At 35.3% G+C, this 24,149-nt stretch overlaps 1 protein-coding gene across 3 annotated transcripts in view; it reads right to left on the reverse strand.

Annotated features, from left to right (window-relative positions):
• CREB1 (cAMP responsive element binding protein 1) overlaps positions 1-24,149 on the reverse strand; it is a 49,367-nt gene that overhangs the window by 4,664 nt on the left and 20,554 nt on the right. For all 3 annotated transcript variants that reach the window (XR_550169.1, XM_008568009.1, XM_008568011.1), the window contains 3 exons: positions 22,665-22,807; positions 17,348-17,530; positions 15,113-15,263 (listed from right to left, as the gene is read on the reverse strand). Coding sequence is in view for 2 of the 3 variants with exons in the window: in XM_008568009.1 (XP_008566231.1) it covers positions 15,113-15,263; positions 17,348-17,530; positions 22,665-22,807 (477 nt within the window). In the remaining variant the exon portion in view is untranslated. The remainder of the gene's footprint in view (positions 1-15,112; positions 15,264-17,347; positions 17,531-22,664; positions 22,808-24,149) is intronic.

The following is a 24,149-nucleotide window of genomic DNA, read 5'->3' on the forward strand; positions in this document are numbered from 1 at the left end:
AAAAAAAAAAAAAAAAAAAAAAAAAAAAAAAAAAAAAAAATTATTATAAAAAATCTAACATATTAAAAATAATAAAAAATTATTCTTTAGCAAGATTCTAAGTCTAAACAAATAAACTCCTTTTTAGCTACATGTGGTCAAGGGCCACATCTTATTCTTTATATCCTCCGCCACTAGGCACAGGGATTAGCACAAGGTAGGTTCTGACTGTTAAATGGACATAAGACTTGAAAGCAAAAAAGATTCTAAATCTTTAAAAGATGAAAAACGCAAGCAATTTAAAATCATTTTCAACAGGGGCAATATGGTATAGCAGTTAATAGTATCTTCAGTGCCAGATTCCTGGGTTTAAGTGATTCCACCCCTTACCAATTTTGTAAGGCAAAGGCAAATTACTTAACCAGTTTCCTGACTGTAAAAAAGAGATGATATTATCTACCTCAAAAAGTTTATGAGGATTAAATGAGTTAATATAGGTTAAGCACATGAAATAGTACCTGACATTTTGTTAACATGTTGGCTCATTATTTCTAGATAACTCAAATGGCTGTATACTATAATTCCATTAATATCTTCATCTACACATAGCCTATCCAGAAAAAAGGAGCATTTGCTTCCAATGCAAGATGATTTCTGGAATTAAAAAAAAAAACCCTGCATCTAATGTTGTATTACCCCTGATAGAGAGATATGGACAATATGTAATCTACTCCATCACTTTACCAGTGGAGAAAATTTCTTTGGAAATGGGTTAAAAATGACCCAGCATTCTACTGAATAGTGAAAAAGACAAGCCAAGAGGTACTTTGGAGCCATAAGGAAAAAGGTGATCTAAAAAAATATGACAGTGGAAATAATTCAGAGATAAATTTGGATGTTCTATATTTGGTGAATTCTAACAATATAGAAAAACATGTAGGATGTATGTACATTTACAAATCTAGTTTCAGCCAGGGTTAAGTAATCTTATTTCTCTTGCTTTTTCCTCTCTATTACCTGAGATTTATGGTCCACAAGTACAGTACCCTCGCAGATGCTATATCTACACTGCCAGTTTGGAAAGTTAAGCTAGTATGATCCTATAAGGTTAGTATCTCAACTCTGTTCCATGTTAATCAGTATACTATAATGTTGTAAAAGATTAAAGTGTGTTTTCCTCAAAAGACAAAAACCACTGGGCCGAGAAAATTAACTTATTTCTTCAAAGCAAGACTTTGAATCCTTTCAGTATACTAATGTGAATTGTGACTTTCCAAAGAGGAATTCCATGTAGCATGTCTCAAACTTAATTTGAGTATATAATACTTTTTTTTGGTGGTGATGGTGGGGAAACACTGAATAAATTTCAAATAACACTAGCTTGTAGAGTGATGCTCAAATTAGTCATAGTTTAAAATAAATAAATTTGAATACAAATTTTTATTTATTTATTTATTTATTTATTTTTGTCTTTTTTCGTGTCCGGCAACGGATCGCAACCCTCAGTGTCACGCCCGTACCGGTCCGGGACCGGCAACGGGATCGCAACCCTCGGTGTTGCACCCGCACCTCACTCAGCCAGTGAGCGGGAACCGGTCTGTATGTGGGATCCGAACCCTCGGCGAGAGCGCCGCCCTGTAGCAGTGCGCCACCAGGCCGGCCCATGAATACAAATTTAAAACAATAGGATATACCAGCAAGAGTTCTAAACTGGGGATCAGGAAGTTTGGGTTCAGATCCCAGCTGTGACACTAACTAGCTATGTAGCTTCCAGGAAGTCCCTTCCCATTCAAGGACTGCTTCTTCATCTGTTTAAAAAGGAGGGAGAAACAAAAAAAAAAAAGGACTCACAAGCATGTCCCAAACCAAGGTATTGGTTAGCTTTGTATTAATGAGTGCAAAAAGCCAGGGAACAAAATGTGGAATGTCATTCTTTTTTTTTTTTTTTTTTAAAGATGGCCGGTAAGGGGATCTTAACCCTTGACTCGGTGTTGTCAGCACCACGCTCAGCCAGTGAGCAAACTGGGCATCCCTATATGGGATCTGAACCCGTGGCCTTGGTGTTATCAGCACCGCACTCTCCCGAGTGAGCCACAGGCCGGCCCCTGGCATGTCATTCTAAAGCACTAATTTTAATTAATGGGATGGCAGCCATTTTCATATTAAAATAAACAGTACTACATACTTTAAAGTAGAATACAAAATTCAATAAGTAACAAGTAAAAATTATAAAGAAATCTCTAGCTTGGAAAGTACCTCTTAAACCTTCTCAAAAATTTCTATCTAAATATTTTTAAGAACAGAGAGAATGAAAGGATCTCCCAGTGGATTGGTCTGGTGACTCAATCTGAAGATTAAGTTGATCTCTGATGTTTCTTCTAATATAGAAATAGGATTTTATGATTCCAAACAGATGGCTGATAAATTCTGAAATTGATTTGACAGACAATTTTAGAAAAAAATTTCTTTCACATGTTTCAATATCTGTATCCTCTTCCTGCATCTACTGAACTAATTCTTTGCCTCTATATGATACTCTTATTTTGTTTTACTTATTCCTTCCTTTTATCAGCATCTTCAATCCTTCCATACTACCTTTTTTTCTTTTGCCTTTACATTTATACAGGTCTTTCCAATCTTTATTTACATAAATTATATTAATTTAAAAATAAGTGTATTGGTTCTGTCTTCTGTCCCAGGATACAGAAAACTGGAATGTTATTCCCACCCTTATGGTGAAAAAGAGGACTAGCTTCAAATTCATGAATGTTTTAAAACCCATCAGAGAGCTAAGGTTGCACAGCAGACTAACCCAAAATCTTTTTTTCTTTTTCCTTTTGGCTAGCCAGAGTATAGGCTGGTGGGTTAACCTCTGGGGGCTGCAGAAACTGGGAGAGTTTTCATGCTCTTGAAAACTTTTCTTTTTCTCCATGAACCTCATTGGACATTCACAGAAAAGACTGCAAAGTGTCTTAAGAAGTATCCATTGTGGTACATACCTGGGGAAGGGGAACAGCAGCTGATGGAATAACAAGAATATTCTATAGAAGCCTGTCTCCACTGTGGAACAAAAGTCTTAATCTGTGGCAGGAAGGGAACACTGCTGGCCTTAGGACATGGATGAACACTCACTGTGGTTGAGGGAATCATGTCAGGCCCTACTCTGCAGAGAGTGGCAAGAGAACTGAGAAGACCACACCCTGAGACCAAGAAATTAAGTGCATACTTAATACTGAGCCTTAATCAGAATAACAGAGATCCACCCCTTCTCTACCAAAAAGCTCCAAATAAGTAACAGCAGAATACTGCTGTTGGGAGGGGGACAGGAGAGAAATAAGAGCCTAAAAATAGAATCTGTCTAAGGTACAGCACAAAAGGAAGACGGGAAATTCAGAATCAAACAGGTACTACTCTGGAAACTACTCCCCACCCTAGAAACAAGGTAGTGCTCTCCAGGTGTTTGAAGCCTGTGGTACCAGAACCCAACTCCTTCCTTAGATTATGGCAAACTGCCTTCTTCCCCCACAGAAGTCCTCATAGAAGGAAATATTGGGCCCCTTTCCAGGCATAAAAACACATACCTCACCTCAGTATCTACTGTCCTATGCAATACGTCTGGCTTTCAACTATGCACATGCATAGGCAAGAGAATAAACACTCCCAAGAGACAGAGCAATCATCAGAACCAGATTCTGATATGATGTTAGAAATATTTGATAGAAAATTTAAAATAACAATGATTAATATGCTAAAGGTTCTATCAGAATAGGTGAATAACATGCAAGATCAGATGGGTAATTTCAGTAGTAAGATGGAAAACTCTAAGAATCTTATGGAAACAGAGATAAAGAATGTCTTTGATGTAATCATGAGCTGAACTGACACATCTGAGGAGAGAGTCAGTGAACTTGAAGACAGGACAATAGAAATTATCCAAATTGAAACAGAAAGAGAAAAAAGTACAGGGTCGGGGAAGAACAGAACACCAAGAACTGTGAGACACTCTCAGACATTCTAACATATGTGTAACTGGAATTCCAGAAGCAGAAAGAACAGAGCAGAAAAATATTTGAAGAAAGTATAACAGTATTTACCAAAATTAATTTCAGAACCTGGCCACAGATGCAAGAACACCAAATAGGATAAATATTTTGGGGTGGGAAGAGAGAGAGAAATCCTAGGCATATCATATTTGAATTGTTGAAGATCTAAGGCAAAGAAAACCTTGAAGGCAGGCAGAGAAAAAGGAAGCATTATGTACATACAGACTTCTTGTCAAAAACCACACAAATCATAATACAATGGAGTGGCAACTTTAAAGTGCTATCAAATAAAACAATAATCAACCCAGAATTCTATACGCAGCAAAAATACCTTTCAAATATGATTAAAAAAAGACTTTCTCAAACAAAAATGGAATTCATTGCCAGCAGATTTTCTAGGAAATGTAAGAGGTTTTGAAGCAGAAATAATATAGCACCAGACTAAAACATGGATACACGAGTGTACAAAAGTGAAATAAAATTTTTCCACTTGTTCTTAACTGCTCTAAAAAATCGACTGTTTAAAAGCAAAGGTAGGCAAAGTTTTTCTATAAAGTGCCAGAGAGTAAATATTTTAGGTTTTGCTGGCCTAAAATAGCCTCTGTTGTGTGTACGTGTGCATGTGTGCACAAATAAATAAATGAAACAGGCTATACGCTAGATTTGATCCATGGGCCATAGTTTGCCAACCCCTGTCTAAACTAGTTAAAAGAAATAAAACAGAATAAAAAAGCAAGACCTAACTAAATGCTATCTAGAATCCTACTTCAAATATAAAGACACAGACAGATTAGAAGGAAAAGGATGCAGAAGAATATAACGTGCAAATACTAATCAAAAGGAACGTGGGGTAGTTTTGTTAATACCAGGCAAAGCAAACATCAGAAGAAGGAATATTGTCAGGGATAAAGAAGGACAATATATAATGATAAAAGGGTCAATCCTCTAAGAAGACATAATAATTCTAAATGTGTATGCTATTAACAGTGCTGCAACATATATGGGGCAAAAGCTGATGGAACTAAAAGGAGAAATAAACAAATCCATAAATAATAGTTGGATACTTTAACACTCTTCTCAGTGATGACAGAGTAAGTAGAAAATAAAAAAGGCTATAGAACGCCTGGATGACATTATCAACCAGCTACACCTCTTTGATATTTATATGACACAAATTTAAGGTATGTTCTTGGACTATAAATCACCAGGGAATATCCTCTATTATGTGGAATTAAATAAATATTAAACATTTCTAACTCTATAGGTCAAAAAGGAAGTCTCAAAGGAAATAAAAAAAAATTTTGAACTGAATGCAAATAAAAATTTGAGAAATAAAAAATTGTGGGATGCAACTAAATCAATGCCTTAAATACTTGTTAGAAAAGAAGGTCTTGGGCCGGCCTCTGGCTCACTAGGGAGAGTGCAGTGCTCATAACACCAAGGCCACGGGTTCGGATCCCATATAGGGATGGCCGGTTTGCTCACTGGGTGAGTGTGGTGCTGACAACACCAAGTCAAGGGTTAAGATCCCCTTACCGGTCATCTTTTAAAAAAAAGAAAAGAAAAGAAGGTCTTAAGTTAACCATTTATATCAGGGGTTGCCAAACTGCCTCATTGCTTGTTTTTGTAAAGTTTTACTGGAACACAGCTGTGCTTATTTGTTCATGTGTTTATCTGTGGCTGCTTTCGTTTACAATGGCAGAGACAAACTCAGTCCACAAAGGCTGAAATAGTTATTATCTGGCCCTTTACAAAAATGTTTGCCAACCCCTGATCTAACTTCTACCTTAAGAACTAGAATGAAGGAGGGGGCATCCCTGCTCACCACACATATGTTAAAAGGATAATAAGTAGTACAAACAACTCTATGCCCATAAATTTGTCAACTTAGAAGAGATGGACAAATTCCTGGGAAACACAAACTTTCAAAACACACTGAAGAATAGTCTGAACTGTTCCATACCTATTAAAGAAACTCAATTTGTGGTTTAAAAAAAAAAGAAAAACCTTCCAAAAAAAGAAAACTCCAGGCCCAAATGGTTTCACTGGCCAGTTCTACCAAACATTCAAGGAATAAATAATACAAATTCTACACAATCTCTTCCAGAAAACAGAAAAGAAGGGTACACTTACAACTCATCTTATGAGGCAAACATCCTAATGTCAAACCCATGAGAAGAAGACTAAAATCCCATATTAATCATAAATGTAACAGTGAAAATCCTCAACAAAATATCCAGCAATATGTAAAAATGATGATGCATCATGACCAAGTAAAGATTCATGCCAGGAATGAATGTATGTTTCAACATTGGAATATCAATCAATGTAATTTGCTCTATTAACAGACAAAATAAGAAAAGCCTCAACAGACTAAGCAAAAGCATTTGACAAAATTCAATGATCATTTATGAAAAAAAAACTCTCAGAAAACTAGAAGTAGAAGAGAGGTTTCTGAACCTAATAATAAAGAGCATTTACAAAGAACCTACAGCTATTATATTATTTATGGTCCCTGAAAGATGTCCACATCCTAATCTTTGGAATCTGTGAATATGTGACCTGACACAGCAAAGGAGAATTAAGGTTGCAAATCAGCTGAGCTTAATACAGGAAAATTATCTAGGATTACCTGGGTGGACTTAAGTGTAATCACAAGGCTTCTTAAAAATGGAAGAAGGACGTAGAAGATGGGACTATGGAAGGAAGACACAGAGAAATGCAACACTGCTGACTTTGAAGATGGAGAAAGGGGGCCATGAACCAAGGAATGTTGGGTGGCCTCTAGAAACTGGAAAGGGCAAGTAAACAGAATCTCCCCTAAAATCTCTAGAAAGGAATGCAGCCCTGCTGACACCTTTATTTTAGCCCAGTCAGACCCACGAAGGCCTTTGATCCCACAGAACTGGAGAATAATAAATTTGTGTTGTTTGAGCCACTGAGTTTGTGGTAATTTGTGATAAGCAGCAGTAGAAAACTAACTAATGCACTCCCTAAGATTAGGAACAGGGCAAGGGTGTTCTCTCTCACCACTCCTATTTATTATCATACCAGAAGTCCTAGATACTGCAATAAGGAAAAAGGAAATAAAAGGCATACAGACTAAAAAAGAACTAAAACTATCCATATCTGCAGATGACATGATTGTTTATGTAGAAAATCCCAATTCTACATTCTATATACTTACTCCTAAAATTAGTAAGTGAATTTAGAAGGATCACAGGATAAAAGGTTAATATACAGAAGCCAATTTCATTTCTACATACCAGCAATGAACTATTGAATATATTACTTCAAATAGTACCTGCCCCCAAACCAAACCAAACCAAACCCCAGAAGTATTTAGGTATAAATTTAACAAAATATATGCAGGATCTGTATGTTGGAAAACAAATGAAGAGTATACTATGTTCATGGAGTGGAAGACGCAGTATTGTTAACATGTCAGTTCTCTTCAATTTGATCTACAGACTCAACACAGTCCTAATAAAAATCCCAGCAAGCTTTCTGTAAACATCAATAAGCTGACTCTAAAATTTATATGAAAATGCAAAGGGAACAGAATAGCCAAAATAATTCTGTAAAAGAAGAACAAAGTTAAAGGACTCACACTATCAAATTCAAGACTTACTATGAAGACATTGTAATCAAGGCAGTGTGGTATTGGTGAAAGGAAAGACACACAGATCAATGGAACAAGTTAGATAACCCAGAAATAAACCCACACAAATATGCTCAATTTTTGACAGAAGAGCAAAGGCAATTCAATGGAGAAAGGACAGTCTTTTTCATAAATGGTGCTAGAACAAAATGGATGTCCATAAATAAGAAAATGAATCTTCACACATCCCTCACACCTTATACAAAAGTTAACTCAAAAGGGATCACAAACCTAAAGGTAAAACAAAAAAGTATAACACTTCTATAGAAAGCACAGGAGAAATATCTGTGTGATCTTGAGTTAGGCAAAGAATTCTTAGATACAATACCACAAGCATTATCTATAAAACGAACTGATGAATATGATCTGTAAAACAAACTGATCTACACCTCATCAAAATGAAAATATTTTGCTCTGCAATAGACAGTGTTAAGAAAATGAAAGACAAGCCATAGTCTAGAGGAAAATACTTGCAAATCATGTATCTGACAAAGAACTTCTATCTAGAACAAAGATCTCTCAAAACAAAGCAAACAACCAAATAAAAAAATGGACGAAAGATCTGAATAGATACTTCACCAAAGAAAATATGTAGATGGCAAATAAGCACATAAAACCTGCTCAACACCATCAGTTACTAGGGAAATACAAATTAAAACCGCAATGAGATACCCGCTATGCACCTTCTCGAATGAGGGTGGGGGTGGGGATGAGATATGAACCTGACAATGCCATGTTCTGGCAAGGATGTAGAGCAAATGGAACTACAATGCATTGCTGTGGGAATGCAAAATAGTACAGCCACTTTGGAATAAAAGTTAAATATACACTTACATTCTACCAAGCCATCCCACTTAGATATTTACCCAAGCAGATTGAAAGTTCATATAAAAACATGTATGTAACTGTTTATAGTAACTTTATTGCTCCAAAACTGGAAATAACCAAGATGAATGGATAAACAAACCATAGTACATTCATACAACGGAATACACAGTGATAAAGGCACCTACCGATTCATGTAACAATATCAATGAATCTTTTTTCCCCTTTCCTTATACATTGTGTAACAAGAATCAATGAATCTTAAATGCATTTTGCCAAGTGAAAGAAGCAGATCTAAAAAAAAATGTTACATACTGTGATTCCATTTATACGAGGGTAATTCAAAAAGTTGATGGAAAAAATAGAATAAAAGATAATATGAATCCACAAACTTTTTGAAATATTCTTGTATGAGATTTTGGAAAAGACAAAACTGTAAAGATGGAAAACAACTAAGTGATTTCCAGGGCCTGAGGGAAGGGGCAGAGGCTAACAACAAAGGCATATCACAAGGGAATATTTGTAGGATAGTGCACCTGTTTTGTATGGCACTGTGATGGCAGGTATGTAACACTATGCATCTATCAAAACCTATAAAACTATGCAGCACAAAGAGTGGACTTACCTATATGCAAATTTAAAAATAAAAAATGGGATGTTGGGGGCCGGCCCGGTGGCACACTGCTACAGTGCGCCGCTTGGGAGTGTGGTGGCGCTCCCGCCAAGGGTTCAGATCCCACATACAGACCGGTTCCCGCTCACTGGCTGAGCGAGGTGCGGGCGCGACACCGAGGGTTGCGATCCGTTGCCGGACACGAAAAAAAAAAAAGACACACACACACACAAAATGGGATGTTGGGGAATCCCAGAATTAAACGAAGATGGTGACAAACCTAACTGTACTAAAATGTATGATATAATCTCACTGAAGGAGGTGGAGAAAAAAGGAGTGGATCTAAACTGTTTCCATTGAATTCTATAAGGCTAAAAATAAAAAGAAATGTTCATAAGCTCTGCACTGTAATTGGTAAATTTGTTTATCACGGGTACACATTACCAATTCTGAAACTATTTTATATGTATACTAGAGTTAAACAAATACGTAAGCCAAGTTTCTGTCAGAGAAAGAAGTTAAAAATAAGCAAAGTGGGGAAGGTGAGAATGAACCCTGTGGTTATAGAGCCAGAGATGTTAGTATGAGTTCAGATTTATCTTAGTGTATACATTTACAGATACAGAATAAGGATATGTGCATATATGAAGATACATACATCTATTTCCTAGTTCTGTCTCTGTAAGAGCCAAGTATGAAAGTCCAGTAGCAAAGAGCCCACTTAGTGCCAGTTCTTTATTTCTAAATAACATTTTCCAGTAAATGGAACTAGGGCTGATTGGAGAAATGGCTGATTCAAAGGCTGAGGAAGGGAAAACACAAGATGAGAATTCGAGCCTGAACACTCAGAAAGAATGTATGTGAAAAAAAAAGGGGCGGGGGAAGGGGTATGTCAAAAGGACACAGAAGGCAATCTGTAAGAGTTCCCAATGTCCAAAGCTGGAACAATTTAAACAACTTAATAAACAATGATAGGATTGGATAACCCAAAAAATAAATATCTGTGAGTCCATATTGATATACATAAATAATGGGTAGAAGAGGCAAATCTTCCTTATAGAATTCCAGTTAATAAATGTAGAAGGGATGGGGGAAATAGAAAATTCCCATTAGAATATCACATTAATAATTACTATAGACAATATTCACCAGTGAATACTAAAATTAGTGGGCAAAACTTTTGGGAAAGAGGATATTTGCATAGCCTCTGAGTATCTCCCCCAAATATACCAATTACTGTGATGGTTTTAATATATGACCACAAATTCTTTGATATTCTCCCTTCCAGGAGGTGGAGTTTAATTCTCCTCTCCTTGAATGTGGGCTTGACTTAATGACTTGCTTTTAAGAAACTGAGTATACAAAGAGAAAAAGGATAACCCTACAGTGGAACCACCTGGACAACACTTTAACTGAGTGATGATCAAAGTTGACATCACCAGGGCCGGCCCGGTGGCGCAATGGATAGTGCGCCGCTTGGGAAGCGCGGCAGCGCTCCCGCCCGAGGGTTCGGATCCCACATACAGACCGGTTCCCGCTCACTGGCTGAGCGAGGTGCGGGGGCAACGCCGAGGGTTGCAATCCCGTTGCCGGTCCCCGGTCCGGTACGGGGGCAACACTGAGGGTTGTGATCCGTTGCTGGACACGGAAAAAGACAAAAAGACAAAAAAAAAAAAAAGTTGACATCACCAGTAATAAGTCACGCTGGTATGTGTTCCCTGATATGATGTGACGAGAAAGGTACACTACACTTTTGTGGTACTCTTCACCAAAATCCATTACCTCAATCTAATGATAAGAAATCATCAGACAAACACAAACTGAGGGATATTCTAAAAGAAACTAGATCACTACTCTCCAAAAGTGACAAGGCCATGAAAGAAAAGGAAAAAGAAACTTTCACAGACTGGAGGAGACAAAGGAGACATGACAACTAAATGGAATACAGTACTTGATTGGATTCTGGATAAAGGAATAAGTAAAAACTCTGGGGAAATCAGAATAAAATGTATAATTCAGTTAACAGTATTGTACCACAGTATTTCTTAGTTTTAATAAATGTACCCTAGTAACGTAATATGCTAAAATTAAAAGAAGCTAGGTGAAGGGTATCTGAAACTCTGTACTAACTCTGTACTATTTTGTAACTCTTTGTAAATCTAAAATTATTTCAAAATAAAAACTTAAAACATATATAATAAAAATGTATATTTATCTTTCTTTGTACTAGAGGAAAATATACTCTAGACTGTTAATATTTTGGATGGTACAATTAGGAGGTGATTTTTAGCTTATGTTTCCTAATTTACTTATAATGAGCATGTTTTACTTGTGTAGTGACAATAAATTCTAAAAACTGACAATACTTACTCTTTGGTCCACCAAGAATACCTTCCCATCTCAATAAAAATATATCTTCATTCTTAATGGCTAGTTGTATATGGTTGAATGGATGTACGCTGATTTCATCAAATACACTTTAATTATTTGCAATTTTTCAAATTTTTTACCTTATTCATTTTCTATGTATCTGCTCATTCATAGCCTCAACTCATCAATCTTCTGAAATTATTTGGTAAGATGTTTCCAGTTTGTTTGCTTCTCTATCTTTTTCTTCCCGAAACAGAGGTTTTATATTTTTGTATGGCCAAATCTATTTAACCTTTTCCTTTATTACTTCTGCCTTTAGGACATCTGCTATTAAAATCTCCTTGCATTCTGAAGTTATACAAGTGTACTGCAAAAAGTTCATGGAAAGATTCATATTATCTTTTAATTCTATTTTTTCATGAACAAAATTTTTGAAGTACCCTCATATAAAGACAAGGGTAGTAGACTGTATTACTTTCCCAATATTCCATTCCTCCATCCCTTATGGGAAGAGTGCATATCCCCACTCCACTGACTTTGGGCTTGTCTTTGCCTGTGCTGTGGCCAATGGAACATGAGTGGACCTGATGTTCACCGCAATCATGTAGATGCTTTAAAAAGCACTGCCCTTTTCCCACTGCCACAAGAATGGCATGTCACAAAGAGGTGGTGCTCCTTCAGCCAGGTTCCTAGAACCAGACAGCGTGTGAAGGAGAGCCATGGCAACTGACTTGCAGCTGTCAAAATAACAATTAAGGGAGAAATTTTGTTGCTCGAAGACACTGAGATTTTGTGATTGATTGTTAATGCAGCAACATAAATTAATATAACAGCCATCTTCACTTTCTTTTAGAATGTTTTCCACTTATCTTCATTTTGAAATAAATGGCAGTTTGGATAGTATAGAATTTTTGGATCATATACTTTTTCCATCAAAGTTTAGTTTGAGAGGTTGTGTCTGATGTGAATAAGGAACAGTCATCCTAGTGTATATGTTCAGGTGGAGAGTCTTTCTCTGTCTCACCAAAGTACCCACGATGGCAGAGGAAACTATGAGGATTCTGTAGGCACAACCCGAAGCAACCATTGCTGGTGTGAATTTCTTTTAAATATCTTATTTTACATTTTACCTTAAAAATAATATTTATTTCTCTCAAATCTTTCAGCAAAATGAACATTCAAGGAAAGATTCCCATGTTTACTTCCTGGTGCTATGTATTCCCAGCACACTGCCATGTGTTCTGGTTTGAGAGGCATAGCAGGAGATAGTTACACACTGGAATCTGTGAAGTAATATTTTCACAGGCTTTGGTGCCAGACACAGGTTCAAGTCTCAGTTCTACCAATTTCTAAAAAGGTGTGATCTTCAGCAAGATATTTAATTTCTCTCTGGTATTTACCTTCTTCTCCTCTGTAAAGTGTGCTAAGCTTTTACTACATTGTAGGTAGAATTACTAAAAATAATATATAATAGGTAAAGAATACATAGTACCTCAGGAGAAAGGTCAAAGCCAGAATGTATAGAATTAGGAGGTATCAACATATAGGTAATGCATGAAATATATGGGTATGGATTAAGGTTTCAAAGGAAAATCTGAAAGTTAGTCTGAAAACCAGTTGAGTAAGCCAAAGAAGTGTTTAGGGGAATGAGCAGTCAAAAGTCTCAAATACTCCATAGAGGCAAAATTACATGAAAAGAGAATACTAGACTTGCCATGTGGGAATCTATACCTTTTTATAGACATGAGTGGTACAGTGGTCACAGAAGCCAGATTCCAGTGAACAGAAGCCAAAAAAGTAAAAGCAGCAGTAATCTAGTAATGAAGGGAAAAGGGAACTACAGTAGAATCAATGGGAAGTTTCCTTTTCTAAGGATAGTGTTAACTACATCCAAGCAGAAGTATTTTATTAAAGAATCCGTGGTAAATGAGGTACTTTCCCTGAAGATCTCAGGCACACAAAGGTTGTTAGAAACTACAGGTAGGTGTGCCCTGTCCCAAATTTGGTGGAGGGCTGGTGGGGAGGAGATCATACATCTAAAGAAAAAATAAAGAGGAAATTTGGTCTGCCAGTCAACTTGTTTTTACAAATGAGCAGTGCTCTGGGCTGGCCTCTATGTAATGGAACAGATAAGAAGCAATAGTGTTGCCTTCTCACGCACTATAATTACAGCACCTCCCTAGTCTTTTCTGTTTAAGAGGGAAACATTTTTATTTCACAGAGCCAAACTCCAACTGTTGTTTTTATAATAAAAAGGATTTACTTTCTGATTGCTCTGCTATGTCTCCTGTTTTCTTTAATAAGTGCTGTTGTCCTATATTAAAACAGTTTAATTTATATTATAAAATACACTTAAATATAAAAGCAGCTGTGATGCTTCTGTTTAGTATTATAAAAAAACACTTAAAATCACAGACTGATGGAGCGCAAAAAAATAATAAAATAAAAGTCACTTGGCTTGTTTCCAACTCTTTTCCTAATATCCTAGAAAAGCTCTGCCATATCTCATGGCTTAGATATAATTTACTAACACTGTGACAGCCAAAAATATTTTAGGAACAAAAAGGTTGATATGAGGTGAAACATGAAATCGCACAAAAAAGAAGCACTTCAACAGAGCACTATGGTTGCAAAGCGCTTTCAAAGGAATTATCTTACTTGACTACTGGAACAACACTATGGGTGGGTTGTGGAATCCCATTTTACAAAGGAGAAAACTGAGGTTTAGAAGATTAATAAGTTATCCCAAAGTCACAGCTAAACAGTAAAGCCAGGACCTGATGCCAAAAAGTTCATGGAATCACTCATATTATCTCAGTTCTCTATGTTTCAATCTCTATGTTTCTCTCATTTTATCAGTGTTTGAAGAATCTTGGGGTGAACAGGGGAATATTTTTATATCTTTATACATCTTTGTTACATTTTCTTTTCTGTTTGTCTTAGTCATTCCATATTAAAATCCTAAGCTAAATATTTAGTAACTTTACTCTATTTTTTGATGGCAAAATGATTTATAGCAATAAACTTTGTTTTTGAAAACTGCTTTGCCCACATTTCACAGATCTTGATATGCAGTATTTTCATTGCTGAAAACTAAGTATATCTATTTTAAGACTTTGTCAGTAACATGGTATTCTTAAAATTAATCTATTTTTGAAGAATATTTAGGTTTTAGTAAAGATAATGTTCATTGAAACATGGACTGGCCATCATACATTTATTACAAATAAATTTAATATAAATAAAATTTAAAATATTTAATGTTAATATACATATATGAAACTCTTGATCTTCTTGAACAATACTATTCAAGAAAAGAAAGAATTTTAAAATAAGCTAGCTAGTTGGTTGGGGCAAGTGCAAATGTAGCAAAGTTGTGCATTAAATCTGTGGGGAAATTGCATGGGAAAAAACTATGATTGGAGATTGATCCATAGTCCCATTAGCCATTCTGTAAGTGCAGCTCATTAAATAACGAAGTTTTAGCAAAAGCTTATAATTCTACCAGAAAAAAAAACTCAATGCAAATATCCTATTACCAGTAGGTGTAAAGACACATGTCTGGCAGAATTTGAGGACATACTTGACTCACAACAATCTAAGTAAATGCAATTTATGTACCTGTTCTTCATTAGACGAACCTCTCTCTTTCGTGCTGCTTCTTCAGCAGGCTGTGTAGGAAGTGCTGGGGAGGATGCCATAACAACTCCAGGGGCAATAGTGCTAGTGGGTGCTGTGCGAATCTGGTATGTTTGTACATCTCCAGAGGCAGCTGAGAAGAAGAATAGTGAGCAGGGTGTTAAGACACAGAAATACTGCAACTTGATTAAACTATGTGTGTCAATCATCAATCTAAACATTTTGGATCAAAAGGGAAACAAAAAGGAACAGGCGATTCTGGCTAAAATGTTGAAACAATCAGCACTCTTTGGGTCATTACTGATAAATAATTCCCAATTTAATGAATTTATTAGTATAGGCACTTGGGTGAAAAAGGTCTTAACCTACATTTGTTGGTTCTTATATTTATCTTTCACTGGAATGTAGTTCTGTTCTGTTGTTAACATGCTTACCAACCTTAAGTCTAAAAGGTAAGTAGGGCACAGCTTTGATGATCTTCCTAGATAGAGTATAGTCCTCAATGTCTTCCTTTGATATTGGTAAATTCATATTAAAAAATTTCAAGTAGACTCTTGCCACGACATAAAAACGACCATGATTTTTCATAAAATAGCAAAATGGAAGAGAAAATAAAGCATTATGGTCAACTATTGTAAATTTCTAGTTGAAACAAAACTGAAAGTATGAAAAAGTATATCAACTGATGTCAATTATATTACTTGTAAGCATATTATTTTAATGTAAATGATAATGGGTAAATAAACTGAGGATTTATTTTTCTAACTGATCCACCATTTGTGAAAAGAAACACATCAATATTTGTCAAATTGCTTCTAAAAACAGCTTAATAATATGCTCTCCAAAGAATAAGGAACCTAAAATTATTTGAGAGAATTTGAAAGGTGTTTATAATATTATCCATATTAGTTACTGATGTCACTTAAAATGGGTAGTTTGAGCGGAAAAGATTTATATACTAAACATGTTACCATCTTCAAACTGACGTTCAGAATTCAAATTCACTGACATCCTGTTTACAATTTTTGAGTACCTGCATGTAAAGTGAAAAGGTGTTTTACTCCCATTAATAAGCAAAATATTATCTTTTTCAAATATTATTTGTTTAGTAACAGAATATATTCTGTAAATACATTAGGGCCCTTTAAATAAATTATGACTCTCTCTAGTTTGGTGTTTTAGGATTATTCAAAAGTTATTATCAATGGTGAAGGGATACAACTGTCATTACCTAACAGGCAAAGTGCATTATTATTAATAAAAATATTTTTAGAAACAAGTTTCTTATTTCCTCAATCTGCAAATTTCCAATCTGGCACAAATTATATTTTTGAAATATTCAAATGAATTCAAAGAAAGATGGCCAACTCCTATCCATAAAGATTTCTGAAATATAAGAAAAAAAAAATTTAAAAAACAAAACAAAAACTAGAAAAAAGCTATTTCAACAGTTAACCAAGGATTTAACTACAACTTTTTCTCTAAACACCAGCAGACTTGCATACTGGCGTAAAATAAGATCTTTTGGAAATAATGTTTTCTTGTGAAATAAAAATGGATGATCTTAGAAAAAAGGACTCATTTATTTTGAGTTAAAAGCAGGGAAACAAAATTCTGAAACTCTGAAGATTCTTACCAGTGATTTAACACAACTCTCATTTGATACACAAGAAAAAAAAAAAAAAAAAAAAAAAAGAAATGAAAACTTTTTAAAGGCCCGGGCTTTTGACCTTGGGGGGGCACTGGCTGAGCGCGGTGCGGGCGCAACACCGAGGGTTGCAATCCCGTTGCCGGCGCAACACTGAGGGTTGCGATCCCGTTGCCGGATACGAAAAAAGACAAAAAAAAAAAAAAAAAAAAAAAGAGGCCTAGAAAGGCTGTTGCTTGCTCAAGGCCACATAGCAGATCCATGCTGAGTTAGATCTAAAATGTATTTTTCATTGTCTTTCCTTCTAACCTACCCTGTTTCTCCTATCCCCACTAAAGGCGTTAATTTAGATGTTATATTTTTAAAACTGAAAATAGTTGTTTTTATGCCATGACATTTTGGTCCAACTGGAATAATGGAAGAGTTCATGTTAATACATTATCTATATTAAAGAAAAACTCACTATACTTTAACAGTGCTTTATAATATGATACTTACTTTTCTGAAAGCTTATAAAATTTTAATCTTTCAAAGAACTTACCACATCTGTGAATTCTCAATTTCCTTACCTTGAACAACAACTTGGTTGCTGGGCACTAAGATCTGCTGTCCATCCGTGGTCTGTGCATACTGTAGAATGGTAGTACCAGGCTGAGTGGCAGCTGCATTGGTCATGGTTAATGTTTGCAGGCCCTGTACCCCATCGGTACCATTGTTAGCCAGTTGTATAGCTCCTCCCTGGGTAATGGCAACTAAAACCCAATGGATTTTATTGTTACAAGTTTAATTAATACCATATAAGACTTTTTAAACATACTAAATTCAATGTAGATTGATTTGCAAGACATAATCTAGGAGAAATTTTTATAGCAAGTAACCAAGAAGGATTTGGTATACTCAAGTAACTTTCTGCTCAGGAAACCCACATCCAATTTCTACAACAGAAATGTGCTCTATGAACTATATAACTTATAATAATGATACCTGTTGATGTTTTAAAAACGGGTTAAGTCGGACAATGTTAAATTTCTTTTGAAGTTATTTGGTTCTGAGGAGGTTCCACTTTGTGATACATACTCTCCTTTATTCTAGCATTAACTACGTAATATATTGTTTGTTGCCCCACTAGTAAAAATGTTTCTTGAGGGTGGGAAATGTAATTTTTCTTCTCTGCTTTCACATACTTGGCACAGTGGTAGGCATGTAACAGGTACTCAATAAATGGTTGTTAATAAAGCAGTTCATCAGTGCATTCTGTTCTCTAAGTTTTCTAGCAATTCATAAACAATATCAAAAAGTCAATTCAATGAAACAACTGAAATATCCCATGGACCTTAATTATCACAGTCTCTTGTGCAGTTTAAAATTAGAACTCAAGATTATCATTTAGAAAAAAACATTTACTATCATTTCTAAGTTATATATAAACATTCTCATATAGGATCCTTTATTGATTATTCACTAATTAACCACACTTGACATTCATGTTACAAAATAAACTTTTGCTCATTCTAATAGATATTTCACTTTATAAAAAACTGAAACCAACTTTATGCTGCAGTATGTGGAAAAAGTTAATAAAAAGAAATAGATTGTTATTTGGAAGAAGTAATCCTTTAGATACCAGCATTGAGATAGGTGGTTGGATCCTCTCTAGACAACCTCCGCACTAAGAGTCAAGTTTTTCAGAAAGAGAAGGACCAAAAATCACAGTATTACATATAAAACTGCATAATGGATTTTAACTGAATAAGAGAAAAGCAAGTCTATTAGAAGGAAATTGGGATGAATTGTCAGCAGCTCTGGGAAATTACAGTATCTTGAGTCATCTGTACATGAAAAATAATGATTATCCACTGCTCAATCAAGAAATAAGAGTTAATGGCTATGATTTGGTTAGTTTAGCAAAATAATACTTGTGGAATTTAAGACACTGGCAAATACATATTCATCCACTTTATCTAATCCCAGAAGTTTTATTTTAGACCAAGGGGAAAAAAGGAATGTATAAGGACTATTCAAAGATTAATTTTCAAGATTACTTGAAAGAATCAGAAGGTTAACATAATCAAACCACAATTTGTCATATAGAGTTAATAAGTAAATGCCACTGTATTTAACACACCACTTTCTTCTTGGCTACAAACCAATGAACTCAACATGGGAGGAAAGAAGTAGGAAACTACACATGAGAAGATTTGGGTTCTAGTCCAAATTCCATCACTAAGCTATTTTTTGATTCTGTTATCTCTTCTGTTAAAATAAAAACAAGTGGTTCTAGCCACTAAGTACAACTGTTGTAAACACCAAATGAGGTCATGTATATGAAAACAGTACTTAGAAAACTGAAGTCTGATCCTATTGAACATAATTTTGCTATATATTTATTTATACAGATGATTATTCCAAAAGGATTTGAGCTAGCTTTCAATAAAACTGAATTCATTAAAACAAGAATAAAAAGATAAGAAGTCAAGTAACTGATGTGTCTCTCGGTCTATATAACAATTCTACCAGAAAATCTAAACTAAGAAAAGAAATAAAACTGAGCATGAACTTAGTTGAGATTCTGAGTAGCCAAAATAAAGAGCAAAACATCATGAGTTAGTTTTATTTAGTGAAACAAAAATTCAAGTTCAAAATGACAGATACATATTTTTCTACCTAGGAGTAGAATCTCTCAAACAAAACTTTACTATTTAGGACAGCGAACCAAGTAATGGATAAAGCTAGTAACAGCATAAAAAAATAAAATAAAATAACCAATTTATGGAAGGAATGCAAATTAATGCATCCACTTGGAAGGGCAATTGGGCAGGATATGCTTCAATTCAACAATTCTATTCTTAGGATGCTATCCCACTGAGACACTACTACATATATAGATGTTTATGTGACGTTGTTTGAAATAGTAGGAATGTCCTAAATATTCATCAGCAGGAGCATGTTTACATAAATGTTATATTTATACAGTGAAACATGATGCAACTGCTAAAGAAATAATATACATAACTATATGTGTGTGTATGTATATGATATATAAATAATGTAGTTCTTTTTTTTTTTTTAATTTTACTTTATTTTGTCAATATACAATGTGGTTGATTATTATGGCCAATTACCGAAACCTCCCTCCCTCCTTCCTCTTCCCCCTCCCTCCCAACAATGTCCTTTCTGTTTGCTTGTCATATCAACTTCAAGGAATTGTAATTGTTGTGTCTTCTTCCCTCCCCACCCCCAGGTTGTTTGTGTATTTATTTATTTATTTTTGGCTCCCACAAATAAGTGAGAACATGTGAGATTTCTCTTTCTGTTCCTTTCTGTTTGCTTGTCATATCAACTTCAAGGAATTGTAATTGTTGTGTCTTCTTCCCTCCCCACCCCCAGGTTGTTTGTGTATTTATTTATTTATTTTTGGCTCCCACAAATAAGTGAGAACATGTGAGATTTCTCTTTCTGTTCCTTTCTGTTTGCTTGTCATATCAACTTCAAGGAATTGTAATTGTTGTGTCTTCTTCCCTCCCCACCCCCAGGTTGTTTGTGTATTTATTTATTTATTTTTGGCTCCCACAAATAAGTGAGAACATGTGATATTTCTCTTTCTGTGCCTGACTTGTAGTTCTCACTTGTGTAAAAAACATGACAACATGTATATGTACATGACAACACGTATATATAAACACAATGAAAAAGAATGGGGGGATATACATACCACTCTTACTACTGAGGAGGGAAGAAGAGAATTTTTACTACTTATTAATGTTATAAACCTCTAACGTTTGAATTTTGACAACTATTTGTTTTATAAGTTAAGAAATATATAAATGTTGCTGTAGGTGTGAGTACTCAATTGCTTCTTAACTAAAATCAAGAACATAATGTTAAATCAGTTCCATCAAAGCCATGTGTGCATATATAGAGAGGTGAAGGGATAAAGACAAAAAATAAAGCTTTAAAAATCTCAAATTATTAATATCTTAAAATTAGCAAGGAGGAGAAGGGTATGTCAAATTAAACATCTAGGGGGATGGTGGCACTTCTCTAAATTTCATTTCCCTCTTTCAGATTCTGCTATGCCTCTTTCCTGAAGTTCAAGTGAGAATCTCTGTTACTGACAGGAGTATGTCATATCCCTAGGTATGCTGAAGTACAGGAAAAAGAAACGTCACATATCAATGTCTTAGAACACACATCTTGAATAACTAAAATTATCTGGATCTGAGGCTATCTTAAACTAAAAATATAAACACACACAAACATACAGGTGTAGAGATTTACCTCTATATCTGACAACAAAGGACTTATGAAGGAAAAAGACAGCTAAGGTCATTGAGCTTAGACAGTTGACAAGAAGTGTAGTCAAAAATGCCTTCCTTTTACTTACTGTCAAAAGCTTCATCTTTAGGAGAGCTAAAAATTTAGCTATTTGGGAATCTGTTTAATACAGTTGGAATGCAAATTAAGAGTTACACAAACCAAGGTTGAGCTGCAACTTAAAAACTAGTGACCTGGGAGTCAAACTTCTTATATATATTTCTAATATAGATTACATCAGAGCATTAGAAAACTAATGAAGCAAAGGAGTTTCAATATGAGGGTACTTCAAAAAGCTCGTGGAAAGATTCATATTATTTTTTAATTCTATTTTTCCATGAACTTTTTGAAGTACCTTTGTATGTACACTTAATTTGTAATTAAGGTGGAGAAAGGGAATACTATATATTGGGCAGCACTGTGTATAATGAACAATCAAAATGAAGAAAACAATGTATGAGACACTTTGAAAGGCAAAGTATAGAGAAAAGAGAGAAAAAAGTACCATTCACACAAATGCCTTTGATCAAAAAGCAGAATTCAAAAGTAACTTATAACAGATTTAAGTGAAAGATAAGAAGAGGTAAAAGAGATAAGATGAAAGACCTAAGTGCCAGATAGAACGTTATAGAAATGGAAACTTTAATAATACTACAAGAGAAACTTTTGCTTTCTGTGAGCCAAAAGGCAAAGTGTCCTATTAATTTCAGCAGTCCTTATTGTTTACATTATCAGAATTCACTATACTACCTTTTATTTTTTTTTAATTTTTTTATTTTTTGTCTTTTTCCGTGTCCGGCAATGGATCGCAACCCTCAGTGTCGCCCCCGTACCGGACCGGGACCGGCAACGGATCGCAACCCTCAGTGTCGCCCCCGTACTGGACCGGGACCGGCAACGGGATCGCAACCCTCGGTGTTGCCCCCGCGCCTCGCTCAGCCAGTGAGCGGGAACCGGTCTGTATGTGGGATCCGAACCCTCGGGCGGGAGCGCCGCCGCGCTTCCCAAGCGGCGCACTATCCAGTGCGCCACCGGGCCGGCCCGCTATACTACCTTTTATATGAAAAGGAATAATAATGGAATGTGCTGGAAGACTGCAACCAAGACACTCCTACCCTCACTTGAATCATTATTAAATACAAAGATTTTAAAATGCTACTTTTAGAAGGGAAGAGAAATTATTAAAATAGATGAATAATAAGACGATTTTTAGCTTTAAATGTATTCAAAGAATGATTTTTTTTTTATCTGAAGAAACTTATGTTCTCTCAATGTCATATATAAGGAGTAAAATCTAGAGTCTCAATTAGTGGTTCAAAAAACTTCAGACTCTTCATGCATTTGCACGAAACAAAGGGATGTCTACAGAGCTTACGTACTTGAGTGATCCTAACCAAAACTGAAGAAAAGAAAATACTTCCATTATAGACCTTTGCATATTGAACAGTAAAAGAAATATTTAATAATGGCAGCAAGACTGAGAAAACACTTGGCACTTATATGATTCCTTTAAAGAGAATGCAAGCATTAGTTTTCTTCTCACTTTTCAAAACAGAAGTATCTATTACTTACTATACTGTCCACTGCTAGTTTGGTAAATCGGAGTTGGCACCGTTACAGTGGTGATGGCAGGTGCTGAAGTCTCCTCTTCAGACTTCTCTTCTTCAATCCTTGGCACTCCTGGTGTATCAGAAGATAAGTCATTCAAAATTTTCCTAGGAAAATAGAGAAATATGTTAATTAAAATATAAGCAAAATTTACTGGCAAGATACAAATAATAGTTACAAATCAGAAAACTGGCTGAAATCTGCTAGTGCTTAGGACAGAACAAGAATGAACTCCAATAGATCAGGGATCAATCTATATGGCAAAATGTAACCATACAAGTACAGTTGGCCTCCTGTATCCATGGGTTCTGCATCCATGGATTCAACCAACTCTGAATCAAAAATATTAAAAAAAAAAAAAAAGTGCACCTGTACTGAAAGTATACGAGAAGATGTGCATAGGTTATATGCAAATACTACGCTGTTTTTTATGAGGAACTTGAGCATCAGTGGATATTGGTATCTGAGGGAAGTCCTGGAACCAATTCCCCACAGATTCTGAGAAATGACTGTATTACACACAAAGATGAATTCTCTTTTACCTGAATGTAAGGAAAGGCTATGACTCAAAACTCAGGTGCAAAAAAGAAATCAATAAAACTGACTAAAAAAAAAAACCCCTTTTGTATTGCAAAGAATACTGAGTTAAAAAAAGAAAATCAACAATACTAGGAAAAAACGACATATATCACAAATAAAAGGGCTACATCCCTAATAAATAAAGAACTCTTACAAACTGAGAGGAAAAAAAAAGACCAAAAACCTGATTTTTAACTTCTCAGTTCTTAGATTGGTAAAAGTAAAAAAGTATACAAGATATTAGCAAAGCTGTTGAGAAAACAGACACTCTCATATACTGCTGCTCAAAGTATAAAACTGGAACAACCCCCCATGGAAGGAAGTTGGCAACATCTAAGAAAATTTCATGTGTTTATCTTCAAGAGTCCCACTTCTAGGAATTTACCCTACCTCCAACAACACGAAAATACACTTGCCTAAGGCTATTCATGGTAGCAAGTATTTGTAAGTGCAAAACTCTGAAGATAATCTATATGCCCACATATAGGAGAGTGCTTGAATAATCTATGGCACATCCAAATGAATATAGCATGGTATCGTTTATGTAAGAATATATACATGTATTTGCTCATTTGTTCAAGGAAAAAAATCAGGAAGGATAAATCAAAGTTTAATAAGTTTAGTTATCTACTGGGGGATGAGTAGGAAAGTGGTGAAAAGGATAGAAGGATGAGGCGGGCACTACTGCGTACACTTTTTTGTACAATTCTGAATTTTGGATTCATGTGAATGTTCCACATACTCAAAAAACTAAAATGAAGGGGCTGCCCAGTTAGCTCAGTTGGTTAGAGCATGGTGCTGCTAACACCAAGGTTTGATCTCTATACTGGCCAGCTGCCAAAAAAAAAAAAAAAAAAAAAAAACAGTTAA

This window comes from Galeopterus variegatus, unplaced genomic scaffold (assembly GCF_000696425.1).
Source record: "Galeopterus variegatus unplaced genomic scaffold, G_variegatus-3.0.2 Scaffold366, whole genome shotgun sequence".
NCBI lineage: Eukaryota > Metazoa > Chordata > Mammalia > Dermoptera > Cynocephalidae > Galeopterus > Galeopterus variegatus.